The 16,835-nt window shown below is 40.4% G+C and overlaps 1 protein-coding gene across 5 annotated transcripts in view; it reads left to right on the forward strand.

Annotated features, from left to right (window-relative positions):
• The window catches only part of LOC306828790 (3',5'-cyclic-AMP phosphodiesterase 4C-like), a 79,198-nt gene that overhangs the window by 30,485 nt on the left and 31,878 nt on the right, over positions 1–16,835 (forward strand). For 2 of the 5 annotated variants that reach the window (XM_079351443.1, XM_079351444.1), the window contains exon 1: positions 4,061–5,269. The exons of 2 other annotated variants lie outside the window; for them this stretch is intronic. In XM_079351443.1, coding sequence (XP_079207569.1) covers positions 4,953–5,269 — 317 coding nt within the window. In that variant the 5' untranslated portion in view covers positions 4,061–4,952. Of the gene's footprint in view, positions 1–4,060; positions 5,270–9,790; positions 10,450–16,835 lie in introns of those variants that run through there. One more of the 5 variants, XM_079351448.1, reaches the window with a different exon arrangement.

The raw sequence follows: 16,835 nt of genomic DNA on the forward strand, positions 1-16,835 counted from the left end.
TTCATGCACTTACCAGGAAATGTGGGGATATTTATGGATACCCCAAAATCAAAATCCTCCTTTTTTCCTGTTGTATGTTAAAGGGATAGTTCAGTATTTTTGAAGCTGGGTTGTATGAGCCACTTGACAATGGTGAGTATGTTTATTGAGAAACGAGTCAGAGTGCAGACAAAGAAGGTAGACTCAATGGCTATACAGACAGGGTCCTTTGCTCAACTTACTAAAAGCTCATTTACAGAAAAACTGAGCAATAAAAACAGATTTTGAATATACTGATAAAGTGAACGTACTGTGCAGACCATAGGTTGTATTGATAGCCAAAAACCAAAAACTTACTTGGGAGACAAACCACCATGCGACTTGTCTTCTTTTTCAATTGAATTAGTGAAATCTCAAAATCCTCATTGTTCAATATGTCAGGGACGTCTGGGTGGTGAGTGCTGCAGACTGCAAACATGTACGCTGTATACATACATATTCCCTTTGAGTTGTTCCACTATAGACACAAACAAATGATCAGCGTGCTTGAGGGGCAAGAGGATGTACTATAAGAGTTGCTTACAGTGCAGCGTGTTATTGGAAAAGTATATATTAATTTTCCTCTATATAAACTGTATATTTATATATATATATATATATATATATGTTCTTGCCTGCGCTCTGGTCGGTCTTATCTTGAAGGGGCCACACTGAGCAGCATCTCTTGTGGCTAATTACTGTTGACAAGAACCTCATTAAACATGTTTAAGTGCATGTTAATGTTAATTGCTCGTCAACATTTTACACATTGTGCTTCTGAACACACAGAATACACACAGGACACTGTGATACCTTGATGGTAGATGATTCACATGAGGAACAAAAAACTTTTCTTTTTTAATTTTTACAAACTCCAGACAGTCTGGCAGGATCAGTGTTTGTTAATGCTCTGGGTGCTCAGCATCAACAAACTTTTATTTACTTGTTTTCTTTGCTGGAATCCTCAGCTGCATGCACTTATGCATAATTGAGACTGGACAGTCTGTATTTGTATCAGTGGGCTCGATTATCTGTGGAACTCATAAAAATGATTATAAATCCCGCTTTCTGTTGCATGAGAGCTTGTGAGTGTGTTTCTGTTTGTTGTAGACAGAACACACACACACACACACACACACACACACACACACACACACACACACAGTGAAGCAGTGAGGACGGCCTGGATACAAACAGAAACAGTAACAAAAGCTTTCTGTCTCTCAGCCCTCTGCCCCTTTTTAAAACTCAGTGTATGTATCAGCAAATGCACTGAAATAAATCAGTGGAGTAGGTGAGCTTTTGTGCATCCTGTGTGTGTGTAACAAGCTCAGTGGAAATGTCATTGTGAACTTGTCTGTCTGTCTAATAGGTCCTCTAATTATTGGGAGCTTACTGGACCACAGACTTTAGACTTTGGACCAGGTTTTAGGTGGTCTCAAGCTTTTTTGTCTGACCTCACCTCATGTGAAGACAAAGAGCATCCTGAGCGCTAACGGTAGCACTGGATTCTATAAACAACGCACCGGACGTTAAAATGAAGACTCTATCTGGAGGAAATTGGTAAAAGACATTTCATGAAATGTTTCCAGTCAAACATTTTTTCAGTAACAGACCCAAACTCCCAAATCTCTCTTAATACTCCACAACAAGACAGAAAAAAAAGATTTAAATGAGGTCATTAGGAAAGCGTTGATCGCTGATTGGTAAGATTCTCTACACAACGTAGGATTCTGGCTTTGATCCCAGTGGTCGGTCTTTTCCTCAGAACGAGTCCAGAATGAGCCTCTTCATATTCCTGGCTCCCCCTGTAGCTGGCTGGGACTCGGATGTATCCATCTGGACAAGCTTATCACGGCTCTGGGTTTAGCTTTTCTTTTCCCCTTTTTACCTTTTAATATAATTTGGCGTTTCAGTTGAACAACAGATTCCTCTTTAAAGACAAAGTAGAAAAAAAGGAAAAAGGAAATAAAGGTATGATGATGCGCTGAAATTTCAGAAACCAAAAGGGAAATTATCATACAAACAACATCCACTAACACTTATTTTCCTTTTTTCTTAAATGACCATGGAGAGTGTCGTTTGGTCTCTCTCATATTAACTCAGACTGCTGATTTGGTTAATCAATTGCATTCCAAATATTTTCTTTTTTTTCCACAATTATTAGACATGTAAAGGGGCATTTTTATTTGATTTTAGAAAAAAGTGACATCTAATAAATTAATAGAATAATGTATGTTTTCTCATAGATTTTTAAGCCACTTTAAAGGAAAGAGAACAAGTCTGCATCTATACTGTTTGTATGCTGCCTGTACTTGTAAATGAAAAGTGAGTGTTTGTCTGCATGCATTGAGTCACAGCCTCTCTAAATGTGTTCTTGAACCTGCAGTTTCACCTATAAATCTTCAGAAGTGTATTATTTAAATTCAACCAGGCGTGTGTTACCCTGGAGGAAACACTAAGAACCAAGACTTCACAGTGAAATGACTGAATTTGATGTTTGGGTTAAGAAATTGTATTTGTTGTCTTAAACTTTTGCAGGATGCTCTGATTAAAATAGTTCTTCTAAACAAGTAACATGTGCAACTGTTTTCTAAATGGAGTGAAAACAAACCAGTCCGGAGAGAGAGAGGGAGTCATGTGCTGGAGTTTTTGGTCTCGTTTAAAAGGTGTCTGGAGGGAGATCTCTGGGGAATCGTCTCAATCAAGTCCTTGTTTTTCCTGATGTGCAAACTGAATACAGCATCAAACTAAGATTCTACCAATCTTCCCGCTCCTGCACCTACTTATTGCACTTATTGATTTGTTATAAAAATCCCTGAAATGTTACTAGAACAATTTGCAGTAGTTGTGATTCACATTGCAGCTTTAATCTTACCTTTAAGTGCATTTACATCCAAGTACCGGTCTTTGTTTTTGTACAAAGCACCAGTAGAAGAATCAGTGATTACAGGAGCCGAACTGCTGAGATTACATCCTTGGAAGATTAAAAAAAAAAAACATCCTTGAGAGAAGCTTTCAATGCTGTTTTAAAAAGAGAGAAGAGCGTAAATTAAATTAAATTGTATTTATGCAGTTAGGTTGTTCCCACCTCTTTTACTTGGTTGAGAGGAATGTAATGCAGATTCACCTACAGATATTTGAGACTTATGGTAGAAGAAGAATGCTTTCAGGTTTTTCAGGTATTTAATACCAGTTGTTCTGTTATTTATTTATTCATTTTTTACGTGTGTGTTTCTGCGTGTCTGTTGGTTGTGGGAGGGAGATGCGTACTGTATGTGACTCAGCCGAATAAATAGTTCCACATATCCTGGCATTAGTCACTTTAAGAAAAGAAATGGGATTCAGCTCCTCCACCCCATTGACTCAGTATGGTAACCGTTTGATTGACTGTGCCCACGCTGTCTGCAGTATTTACATTTTGAATCATATTCTCCCACTCAGCCAACTTCTTAGTCAGTCACTGATAAGATGGCAGACTGAGTTATGAACCTCTTTCCAGGGTAAGAGGGTGAAAACAAGCTGTGGTCCCATGATGGAAAATGTTTATTTATTAGAATTTCTCCAAGTGAGGTACAGTTTGTGTGGTTTTTTTTTCTTCTGGATAGGTCTGTGTGTGTGTTTGTGAATGTGCATGAGCACCATCTGCTGGTCACTTTAGCGGGACTTCATGCAAAAACAATGTATTTGTTTTACAATTAATGTTGGACTCATTTTGTGTTTTGATGTAAAGGCATTGTAGCTACTGTTTGATCATCATTACATATGCGTGTCCATATGATCTCTGCACTGTGCACAGATCACATGCCAAAGTAGGCCAAAAGGCAGAAGAGAGTAAGAGGACCTGGCATTAAGTAGTCAAACAAGCAAATAATGAAAAAAGGTTTAGTAGAAAATTGTAAAATCCAACTGAGACACAAATGATTTTTATGAAACCAGATCTTACAAAAGGATGTTTTCTCAGACTGAATTTACTCATAATATTCCAACTTAAGGGTCATGTTTGCTTTTGTCTGCTGTCATCTTAAGATGAGCAGTGATAAACATGCCCACAGATACGCCTTTCACCCATATCCCAAACATTGCAAACATAACACAACCTAATTTGATGTTTGACAGGAAAACATGGGGAATGTGTAACATGTGATGTGTACTAAGTATTGAGTAAAAAACCTGAACTGTTATTGTAGGTATGTAAGGTGAGCGATACATGCGTTTACAACATGCTGCTTATCAGAGGGTAATGTTTAAGTGCAAGCAGATTTAGGACTTCAGTTTGTGTATTTTGGCTTATTCCCTGGGTTTTGTTTTGGGTTGATGAAGTTTAGGTCACTGCTGTCTGTGGGTCAAAGATGAAACACTGCTTGATCCCAGCCCTGCTGGGAAAGCACTATTCACTTGAGGAACAACTCAACGTTTAAGTGACATTTCCCAGGTTGCTGTTATCTTTTATCTAAAGCTGGCTCTGTTTTTAGAAAGAGAGGGGCCCCACTGACCAGCATGAAGAAAGTCTTTCACGGCTGCAGCCTCTGTGTATCTGCATCGACAGAGACATAATCGTGAGTTTTTTGTTTCTGACCTGATGGGCTGAGGAAGGAGAGAGATGCACGTCTGTTGACTCCTGCATGAAGCGGGTGCTGGACCATGCATCTTCATTTGTGTTATGAGCTAACAACACTATAATTTAGGCCTGGCCATATTTAGGCAGGGCTCAGTGCTATGTAAACACAGCTTTCTGCTGAAGGGAGGGCTCACTCCTGCACTTGTGTCAGTGTCCATCAGTGTTGCAGAAAGCTCTGTGGAGGAAGGCAATGTAGTTTTGCAAGCTGCAAAGTAAAGAGGATCTGGAGACTTGCAGAGGTGTTTGCAATACAAGGCAGACTAAAAGTTTTTCTTTATAAATTCCCTTGAAGAATGCGCCTTCTTTGAGATGGATGACTACCTGTTGCGAATTTGAGTGCTTCATCAGAGATCAGCGTTGGAGTTCAGCTTTTGATAAACTCTTTAAGAGCAGCATGAGTGAGGCCCTCTGGGAAATCTCCGGGGAAGCTGACTGCTTCCCACTCAGCAGCCCTCAGCCAATCCAGCTAAAACCACGGTCAGCATCTGGTTCGCCTTGTGGATCCCCGAGGATGTCCCCTTGTGACTCTCCTCGAAACTCACCTCGTCACTCCCCTGTGCTACTCCGCAAGCTCCTCATGAACCGTGGCATTGCACTGCAACGACGCTTCACCTTGGCACACACACCCAGGTAAAGGGTTAATCGAAAGTCCTTTCCTGGTCAAGATTCATATTGTCTAGAGAAGAACCTGTTGTACTTTAATAAACTCAAGCACATGCATTTGTTTGAGGGGAGGATAATGAACATGTCTCAGTTTTTGAAAATCTGTTTTCCACGTAATTAAATGAATGTCATGGGTTTGCTGATGGAAAAAAAAGGTCTATTGTCTGATGGCAAGGTAACTGTGGGAAGCCATGATTTGTTGACGTGAGGACCAGTAGCATATCAATGGACTTAGTTGTTCGTGCAATGAAAGAGGGTGCCTTGTTTGTGCCTTAGGTGTTCGGTGCTGTGTTCAGCATGCCTGGCACAGGTCAGATAAATGGGGAAAGGATCTTGGCGACTGATAGGCTGTGTGTCTGACCTGAGGTTTTCGTTTAGAGGAGTTTGGAGGGCTTACTTACTGCAATAACAAGGCAGATGATGTCTAATGCTGAACCTTCATTTATTCTCGTATCCCTCATGACTAAAAACATGCACCATGTGGCTTTTTTTTAAAAGTTAGAACAGATTGAGCTGATTAAATTTAGCAGTGTGACATTGAATCAATTAATATTTTAAGTGTTAAATAATGAAAAAATCTGCATAATTCTGTTTTTTGTTGGGAATGAATGAGGTCGTGCAACGTCTTGTTTAATACAGATTTCACAGTTACTGTTTATATACTTTTTTTTCTTTGTTTTTAAAAAGTGAAACTATCTTTTCACAGTACAAGCAAAAGCAGGTTGCAGTCATGTGATTTTCCAAACACACATGTTTGACCTGCAGGTCATTTGAGGAAACTGAGAGCGAAGCTTGGAAGAAGGAAAATAATGTTTGAAGCTGCTGCTTTCACAGTCTTGTCTGTAAACAAACTGAAACATTTAAAGGGTCATGATGATGAAGCGTTGACTTACTTAGCAAAAAAAACTGGTGTTGTTAATTATTTTAAGAAAATGATTTCATACACTTTAACACCATCGTTGTAATGAAAAATAGTTTTCCCCCTTCTGTTCAAAAGGCCTTATTTTTTACTTTCACAAGCACATAAGAGTAAAGCTAAAGGCCCTGATGTCACATGCACATAACCTCCCACAGACATCATCCTAACCTATGACTTCATTAATCACTTTAATGCTGAAGCCCATTCAACCGACAACTTCCTCATTAAACCCAGAGGAGAACGCGCCCTTGACATTTTAACTCACAGCTCCTTTTCAGAAAAAAGTATTTCAAGATAACCAAGTTCACCATCCGTGTCATTGGGTGAATTATGAAAACAATTTATTACTTGAGATGCATGGTAAGCAGAGGCCTAACAGTAGGGGGTGCGATCCTTTGGGCTTGATGCTCTCAATAAGCTTACTGCTTTTTTATTCCAAAGTGGCTTTAACATTGCACTACTTCACTTCCTATAGAGGTAAACTATAGAACAAGCTTTAGCCACTTTAACATTCACAAAAATTGTATAACACTGTGAGGACACACCAATAAAGAAAACAAGGTTGAAGGGTGTCGGTTTGAAATCACAATGGCATGAACTTGTTTTCACCCTACAGTGTTTGGCACTGTTGCACCCCTGCCTGTTGTTTTAATAACTATTGGTTTGTAGTTATTGTGTGGATGGAGCCAAACTGCACTGACCTGTGATAATTGTATTGATGTGCTGGTACTGTGTGTGCTGAAAGGGATGCCAATTTCTTTGTGTGCTATCAGCTGAAGGAAACATTCTCTTCTTCTTTGGGAAGGGCCACATTGATGGCTACACGATGTGGTGTTAGTGGCCGATTCTTCTTCCACTTTAAGTAGGAGGACTTGTGCGAGGTGTTGCAGTGTGCAAGAAAAGTTGGAGAATGTAAAGCACTGTCAGCAGAGGATTTGAATATATGCTCAGTTTTACATGTTTCGATGAGTAAGGGCAGTAGATTGTGTTTTCGGAGTGAAAAAGCTGTTTATGTAAATCAATGTCTCAATCATTCTTCACTTCTTCACGTTAGAAAACTTAGCAGCTAAGAGCCAGGCTAAAACCAACTGGATAAATCCAAAGACATCACATGTCTGATGCTGGAGAGGTTACGGCCTGTGGGCCCATTTACTGTACAAAACCTGTTCAGTTTGGTGTCAACTTTCGAAACACTGCCACGCTCATCTCTGTCACTTCTTGCTAGCCAACCAAACAAAATCAAGGATGGGCGGGAATTCATATATTAGCTTTGTCTTAAAACTTATAACCAAGGGAACCAGAAGAAGTACAAGCCAACCATCGTAACTTAGCAACAGTAGGCCTAGTAGCGCTTGTGAGAAGTTATCTAAAATGTATGTCATGGGTGCTGCTAAACTAAAAGGCGAGTGTTTTCAGGTCCTTCATTTATTATGCTAGCTCGTCTTTGGTGCTACGGTAAAGTTACAACTAAACCTGGGGAATGGTGTTGTGCTGTGTTGAAATACATTAACAAAATGTTAAGTCTCCTTGGAAGTTGAACACAGTTGTGCAATGACCATATTATCACCTCCACCTAATGAAATACATCACATAGATTAATTTGACGACATGACGAAATAGATAACGAGATAGTTTCCAGTTTTCACATAGTGCTAAGGGAAGTGGTTGTGGTGTTGACTGACTGTTGGCACAAAACATTGTTTTTTCAATCTGAAGCTGAAATGATTCAACTTCAAATGCTGGCAGAAACATGGCTCTGCATTGATTTATCTGCTGTTTATTGTATCCTTGAAGAAATACCTTCAGATAAATCGTAGGGAAAGCGTTTCGATGACTCACTTGAAATGTTGGTTCAGTCTGGACCGTATTGTCTTTTTGCTAACTTTTGCCAAATCTTTAGTCTTGTACAAGTCTTTACAGGTTTGCTTTTTTGACATCTTCTCTTTCTCGCCCATTGAATAAACAAAAAAAAAAAAAGACATTACAGATGTTAAAGGTTATTTTTCCTGTGGTTGGAATTTGTTTGGATCGCCATAAAAGTGTTTGGAGTAAAAACAATTAAGTATTAAATAAGAATTTGTTCTGAAGGGTGAAGCATGAAGTTCACATTACTTAGCATCAATGGATAATTCTAAGACTTTTATATTAAGGATATAATCATCACAGCTCTGTATTTCTGAGATGTCACTGCTGTCGTTTAAATCATTATTGCTGGGAATTCTTTCTGTTTAAGACAGAGGATGTACGTACATGGCAGGAGTGTAATTACACCTTTGAGTCAACAATGTATTAGCTGAAGCTCTATGTACTGTTCGAGCATTACTGTCATGTAATGTGTGAAAAGTTAATGAGTACTCAGCAGTTGTGAAATTTATCTTCACACGCTTATACAAATTTCATTTTCACTCCGGCGAACTCTCACAGAAGCAGATTTTCCCTTGTGTCCCTTATTTTATGTAGAGTTTGAAAGGTAGCATAACATCAGCTTGTGGTTATCCTGCATGAACATAAATTCATGTGGCAATAGCTAGTTGTGATTACTTGCCAGTTTGTCCTCCTTTGTATCATTTTTGTATGTAAAGTGAAACTAGTCTGTGATTATTCATCTGATGGACAAACTGAGTGGGAGAAAGAAACAACAATAACACATTGCTACTTTGGCATTGGAACATAAATAATCCATTATCTTTGGATTATAGGCTTTATGTTAACCAAACCAAGATATCTATGGCATCATCCTGGGCCCTGAGAAGGGGCAACAATCAATTGTTTTAGTGGATAAAATCTTAATTCAGTCCATCATACAAAACATATCTGCTGATTTATCAAAGCTATACCAAATACCTATACCAAAACTATACCAAACATCACTTTACCCTTTTTTTTTGTGAGACTCTGTTTGGTACTTTAGTGTTACAGGTTTTGCTGTGAATTCTCCCCCCTACAATTCCCTTCCAGTATACGCCCCTTGCCAGCCTGCCCAGCACCAACTCTAACAATAACCCCCTGTGATGATGTAGCTGCAGGGCAGCCGAAGCAGAAGGAGGGTGTCAGGTCAGGTGGCCCGTTCAGCTCACGTGTCAAAGAAGGCTGAGCAAAGCTAGCTCTGTCAGACACAAAAACACCCGCCAGCCACACCGTGGAGTCAGATCTCTCTTTGGCAAGTTGGAACACACTGACATGTTAATCTGTCTAAATGTTGGAGCAATTTCAGTCTTGCAAAGCTTAGAAAGAGACATCACTCACTGCTTTGACTGTGTCTTACATATGTGGAAATGTTCTTTGAAAAAAAAAGGATCAGCCTTTGACAAACTAACTGCTTCAGACGACCTCCTGCATCTGTGTTGACTTTGAATGAATACACAAAAGATTCTTTGAGAGCTTCTGAGGACTTGGCGAGCTGTCCTCAACTTCCACAGCGATCTCAGGGGACTCCACAAGCTCTCACACTGTCGGAGGAAGAGGTCAACCTCGCTGACGCTATACTCTGCAGTGTCATTGCTCTCAGCAAAAAAATTCAGCTCTTCCTCTTTCCTGCACACAGAGTGAAGGAGCAACAGAGAAGCAGGCTAACACAAAAGTTTTCAGACTTTCCTCAAGAAGAAAAACCTTCAACATTCTCCTGGACAGTCTGCGCTTAAATAACCTTTTGAGGAATGTAGTCAGTGTCATGTCTGGGATTAGTACAAGTATTTAGAATGACAGCGAACCAGGGAGAGAAGAGACAACTTTGGTTAATCCTTCCAAGCAGCTGGCTTCTCTGTCACAACAGCTCCGGTTCTGCTTCTTTCTTCTGGAGAGACTAATTGAATATCACACGCCAGTCTGCTCTGTTGAGGCTTGCCAGGAGCTTCAGAGTAAGAAGTCTGCAAAAGTTCTCACTGGTTTTCCCTGCATCCTGAGGCACTGAGGATTAATCAGATGTGTCCATCATCTGCCTTTGCTTTTGTTTCCTACCTGGATTTTTTCTGTGTATTCATTTAACACGTTACAAAAACCCTCATGGGTACACTCGAGACATTTCACGGGAGAAAAACCTCAGACTGATTTTCAACAGTTCAAGAAACTCAGAGAAGAGGCTAAGCGCAGATGTTCAAGTTATTTTCTTTACAACACTGAGAGTCTCATGTGAGTCAGGAGTTCAAGGAAAAATGAACAAAGATCTCCGACTGGGAAGGAAAGGGCTGCAGACTGGTTTTGGGCACGGTAGAAGACACTCGTGCTTGGGGTATGTTCTTGATCTTTGCATCCTGCATGTTTGCTGCGCTCCTCTCCATGAGAGGGAGGGTTCACACAGCAGAGAGCAGTCACACGCTCTGTCCAGTTAAAGCAAGTTAATTTTTAAACAGATCACACTGTACATGTAGTGTTTAACACACCAGTGAGATCACAGTGCACTGTTGATGTTACTGGCGTTTACAGTAAATGTGTTCAATCATAATCAATCTTAATGTTTAAAAAGTGCTAGAGAGCACTAGCATGTATTTGCTTTTTGAGGGTGTTTATGATATATTGAATCTTCTTTTTTTTGGATATCCATTGTCCTGACACAATGGAAGTAGATTATGCTTATGCTGCCGTCTGTTCACAGACTTTTCACAGGCGGAAGAACATGTGTGCAGCAAAGCGGCGTGACTTCTTTTTTAAATGTAGTGTAAATTTACCCTGATAGTGATTTGTGTCTGTCTGCTCCAATGAGTAGCTTGAAGCTTCTGTGCCCATTTGTTTCAATAGAGGGACTGAGCTGACCGCTGTGCCTTCTATTGACAAGTGCCAAATATAATGACATTTGGTATTTAAAAAATTTATTGATTTTGAGGTTATGATGTTATGGAAGGACAGTCGGAGAACGGGTAAACCACAAAACAGTTCACAAGATCACATTCACCAGTCATTACTTCTCTCATGGTAAAACATGCTACTAAATACAGTTTTTTTTTTTTAAATCTTATATCTACTTAATCTGCACTCAATTCTTTGAACCACTGATGCCATGATAACATATTATTGTATTGATGGTTGTAAGGGAATGATTATATGACAGACAGACAGACAGACAGACAGACAGACAGACAGACAGACAGACAGACAGACAGACAGACAGACAGACAGACAGACAGACAGACAGACAGACAGACAGACAGACAGTTTAATGAATGTTTTTATATTATTGTTGGTGCTACTTTGGAGTCAACTTTAAGAGTAAAAAAAATTATTTTAAAGTAGAGAGGTTTTTTTGTTAACTGAGCAATGAAAGAGAATGACGACTATGTGTCAGGTTTGAACTTTTGTCCGAACGCTTCGTTCTTTAAGAGACCGTCGGCCCTGAGAACCACTCTGGTTTCCCTCTCCCTCCTCACTGTCTCCTCTGTGCCTCCTCTGTCAATAGGGCCTTTTGTCTTTTTCCTGTTTAGTTTCCACCAATACTCCGAATCCACATTTCTATAATCATCTTTTTATTCTTCTTAATCCGTCCCTGGTATGTTGGTTTATGCAGAGTGAAAGGGAGACTTCTAGGGAACCAGTGTAGGGGAAACACTTGGAGTCTGAACAGGTATTTGCTGCTGATGCAGTCTGTTCACTGTAGAAACATTTAGTATAAATATTGGGAGCAGTGTGTGACTTTGCACTATTTGAGCTTTTCTTTTTCTTTTTTTTATCTTGTTTTTTTGGCATTTTACCCAACAGCTTGTAAGAGGAAGCTTATTTTGTTTGTGGCAAGTTTCATTCAGCAGACTTCCTGTTTTTGTTGCAAGTCTTCCAGCGAAATAGTTTTCAGCGAGGTGACCCTGACACGAACGTTTCTGACTGAGCGGAGATTTGAACTGAATCGTGCACATGCAGCAGTTAAATGTTTTGTGAGTGATTGTGCCTTATTTTGTGGCTCATGCATTTTTACTGACTTTCTGGGCATTTCTGTTTTGTTATGCAATCATACAGTATGTTCAGTGTGAGCAGAGGGAGTTTGTTTTTTGATAGAAGATCCCACCTGTTGTTGCTGATCTACAATGAGAGACCGTGGCATAAACATAACTTTTCTATTTTTTGTGTGTGTAGACTATACATTTCCACGAGTTCATCTGTAATGGACAGAATGGGTAACGGTTTAAGTGTGCTTCTTAAACAATGTATTGCCTATTTGTATTTTCCCTCTTTTGTTAATGCTTGTTCCTGTCATCAGTCCGGGTGAGCGTATAGGCTTGGCACCATGCACCCAGCTCTGTGCTGTGCTGCTCGGTCAGTAATTGACTCACCCTCCCATACCACATCCCAGCACAACCACAAATACAGGCCACACCTTCACTGTATCAACCAACACAGGAAACTCACTGTTTTTAAAGCGGCACACTTGTATCTCCTCCCTGTCAAAAAGACATGCATTTTATTGTTGCACCTGTGACTGCCTCTCCAATTTGTGAATTAAAAAAATCGGCCTGCAAAGATAAAAATGTGAAAAGCAAATTTACAAATGTAAAATAATTCAAACCTAACTCATAGCACACAATAGGAAAGTAAAACAGCAACAGTACAGATCCAGGCGATGTGAAACAATCGAAATGATCTTTGATCTCCCTAACTGAGCCAGCGTGTTCAGTCCCTCATTGGTCCTAGCTTATAGACCGATGAATTTCCAGTAACAGCCTTCTTGACCCAGTACAACCACAACAGAGCGAGTGATAGGTGGGAAGGCGGACAATAACACAACAGACCCCCAAAATAAACCCCTGAGCCTGGAATAGTTCCCCAGCCCCGCCAGCCTGGCTGCACAGAGCACGTGAATGTGACATGTGGTTCTTGTATTGCGTGAATACACACACCACCACAACAAACAGTCACATACCCTGCACCCTAACACAGCCACACGTCCCACAATCCACCCTGATTGTTCCACCAGAGTGTCACTGTCGGTGCTTTGAGGCTGTGTTGCCAGAGTAATTGTTGATTTCACTTTGTTCAGGGAGAATGCGGCTTGATGTGGTGTGACATATGAGTATGCATTCTTAGGGTCTAATGTTGCAAAAGGGTGATCTATTGGCTGAGCTCCACAGCTTTTGTATGTAAAAAAAAATGTAAACGCCAATATGGATATAGTCAGAGTTTGAAATTAAAACATCGAAGAATAATGTGCGTATGGTGTCCATGTTAAAGTGTTGCCGTTTCTCTTGTTAACCTTGGTAAGAAGAGCTGAGCATCTTTTGCTCGTCCTTATTTTTGTGGTTGTGTTTGTTTCCTCTGATATGTTGACATACTTTACTTATCAGGCAGAGAGCGACCTCTGCTGGAGAGTGGGCCCACCTTCAGGAGACCAAATCTGCACTTTACTCCGACTTCACTTCCAAATGAACTACATTTAAGCACTCTGCATGAATTGGTTTGACTTAATTTGCACTCGTTGAAGGTGACTTTGGGTGTTGTTTGGCAGTGTTGAAGTATGCTCTGTCACTTATCTCAGACAAATAAAGAGTAAAGCCATGAGCAGACACTACCCTCTGAAACAACACAGCACTTCCAGGTTGTGTGTCTTGTGGGCGATGCTGCAGAGGCTGCATTAATTCAGCCCCACACACTTGTAAATAATGAACTTACCAGCATTATAGACTGTTAAAGCCGGCGATGTGAGTGTTATTAATCTTATCTCATAGCCACAGCATGTGAAAAATGTACACACCAAAGCTATCCATGAAGTTGCAACTTGCAAATTGGAAGTTTAAAATTTCAGATAAAATGAATCAAATTGACATAAACATTTAAATCAATCACACTCGTGCTCATGAACTTCACATAAACACAGCACACATTACCAGTTTAAAATGTACCTGATCAAACCTGCAGCAGCTGTCTGATAAGCTGCTTCTGTTTCTGTTCATAGAAGTGAAACACTCAGAAAGTGTGAGAAAGTCACAGTGATAATTAAGGGAGATAAAAACCTCCACACCCAAAAGATTTCTCCACTAGGTGGAGCAATTCTCTCATTAAATGAAACACACCATATAGACAATTATCCAGATAAGCTATTGGTCTTTTAGAAAAGCTGTAATCACCATACATGATCAGAGTCTGAAGGATAGATGAATGTGTCTAAATAAAGAATCAGCAGACTCACTGATATTTGAATTAACCTCAGAGTTGTCTTCATACAGTTTCACCCATTCTTCCACACGCACAGAGACACATGACACTGTCTCCTCGCAGCTTTCTCTCATTACTAGAGGTGATGTTGTCATAGGAAGCAGCAGCCAGCTGGACTCTAGAAGTCATTTGGCTGGCGGATACGGTTACACCACGGCCTCTCAAACAGCTCACTCTCAGGCAGCAGACCTCCACCCCTGCATCTGTTATGAGGTCCGACATGTTTCTCAAGCACGTGGCAAAAGAAGGGAGGAGAGCATCGGAGGGAAGCCTATACAAGGTCTTCATTTTAACCATCTCAAAGTCAGACTGGAAATCACAGCAAGAAACGACTTGTTACTTTTCTTGGTATAAAAAATGGAAACAAATAAAAAAAAAAAAAAGGGAGAAATTCGGATGAGAGAAAGGAGGTTTAGAAGGCATGTCTTTTTGTTTTTTATGGGGGATCTTGGTGGTCAGGAAGGGGACTGTCACATCAACCAGCCTCACTGGAAAAGCTCATGGCAGAGAGTGGAAAAGGTGATTTTGACTTTTGCAGAGTTCCATCTCAGTTTGGAAAGGGGACAGCTTTTTGTTTTTGCAGAATTCAAGAGAATCGATCAGCTTTGATTTAACTTCTTAAAACGCTGGAAAAGAAGTCAACCTAAACTGTTTCTTGGCATGGTGTATTTAGTCTCTGCTTGTGGATGATGTACTGAAGAAGTTCAGATGAGGGTCAGCTCAACCAAATTTGAATCCCCCAAAAACAGTGTACATTTCTCCTTTGAGTTGGGAGCAAGTTGCCCCAAAATAAAGATGTTCCCAAGTAAGTGATTCCTTGTTCAAGAGGCAGCAGATTGATACAGCCGATTCTGACCCAGTGAAAGGTGAAACAGGGGTCGGCGTGAATGAGTGCAGTCACACAGAATACAAAGTAGTTCAAGACTGCAGTTTGTTCAGGTCCAGTGATGCGCGGGAAGATGTTGTCCATGTCATCAGTTGATCTACCGTGCTAGAATAGAAAGTGTTTGCATTTGATCCCACTGGCCACACTTGAAGTGAAGTGACATGCCACAGGTCATCGTGAGGAGAGAGAAGGGATGATCAAATATTGGTATAAAGTTGCACGTTTTCGTACATTCAGTTATCTCTTTATTTGATAGGTCAGCAGATGGAGTAGGACATTGGGAGAGATAGTGGGGAATGACCTGTGGGGTAAGGAGCCACTGTTGGGACTGGAACCTGGGTGCCCCCTTGTAGAGACTACAGCCTCCGTACATGTTTGTCCCCAGATTTAGTCCCTCGTGTGGCCCTTAAAACGTTTTCAGTCCAAATATTGGATGACTCTCGTTGTGTGAGGAACCAACGTTTCAAAATAAGTTTTTTTTAAACCGACTTTGAAAGGGAGCAACTCTTGTTTTTATTCAAGGAAAGTGTAGTTCCAAATAATGAGGACACGAATACATAAAATGAGTTAAGATGATTGTTGAAATACACGTAATGTAAAATCACCAGTATCTTTAAATCAATTAACTCAAGCATCTTCAAAGACTTCACAATCATCTTTGTTGTGTAGTGACAAGTGTTTGAAAGAACACCGGTGTTTGGTCAGCGTTGCCCATCTGCTCCAGGGGTTAGAAGTGTTTATTTCTTAAGCTAATCACACGGCGCTGAATACACAGGAGCCTCTCTGAAGTCGCAGTGCAGGTGCTGCATACTCCGTTTGGTTTTTCAGAAACATAGTCACACACTCTCCTGTCAGTCTTTGAACACCACAGTATGACTTTCTCTGACTGTCAGCATACAGTATTTAAGATGGTCTTTTGGGGCTGTGTAATAAATAAGAGTTTGACCAATGTGATGATAATTTTAGCATCTAAAACTGCCTCCTTGTCTCCAGGATGTCATCTTTAGATCTTTACACAACACATTGTTTTTGACTGGCGTTTTAAAGACCCCCCCTTCTTCCTGCTCCTCTCCCATGTGCACATCGACACGTCCAATTCGCTCTTCTGCCCTGTGTCTCAAAAGACAAATATTTGTCCAGCATGTCGACAGCAGTTGGTGAGATGAACGGGTCCAAAAAGTCCATCGCAGCCTCTGGTGACTGATGACTTATGCTGCTCTGCCAGAAGTCTCTGCAGGCTGGAGCTCAGAATTGTCCTCATAATTATGCACTTATATCAAATGCTGTGTGTGAAAAAATCACTATGAAGTTCCAGTTTTAAAAATGCAACAAAAAAAGTTTTAGATATGTGTACACTGACAAAAAGATTCGAATGCAATCACATTATATATCCAAGAGAAAGTAACGTAAGGATGCGTAGAAAGCTGAAGGGTGTAGCGGGGTTGATGGTTACGGATTTGTTTGTGAGGACTTGAATGTTTTTTTTAATTTGTACTGTCTGCAGAATGTCATGCATCTGTGTATGTGTGTGTGTGTGTGTGTGTGTGTAAAAAAAAGAAAGTACCCACAGGTGTTAGGTTGCCTAAGACATTTCCTGT

Source organism: Symphodus melops, assembly GCF_947650265.1.
Source record: "Symphodus melops genome assembly, chromosome: 8".
Classification (NCBI taxonomy): domain Eukaryota; kingdom Metazoa; phylum Chordata; class Actinopteri; order Labriformes; family Labridae; genus Symphodus; species Symphodus melops.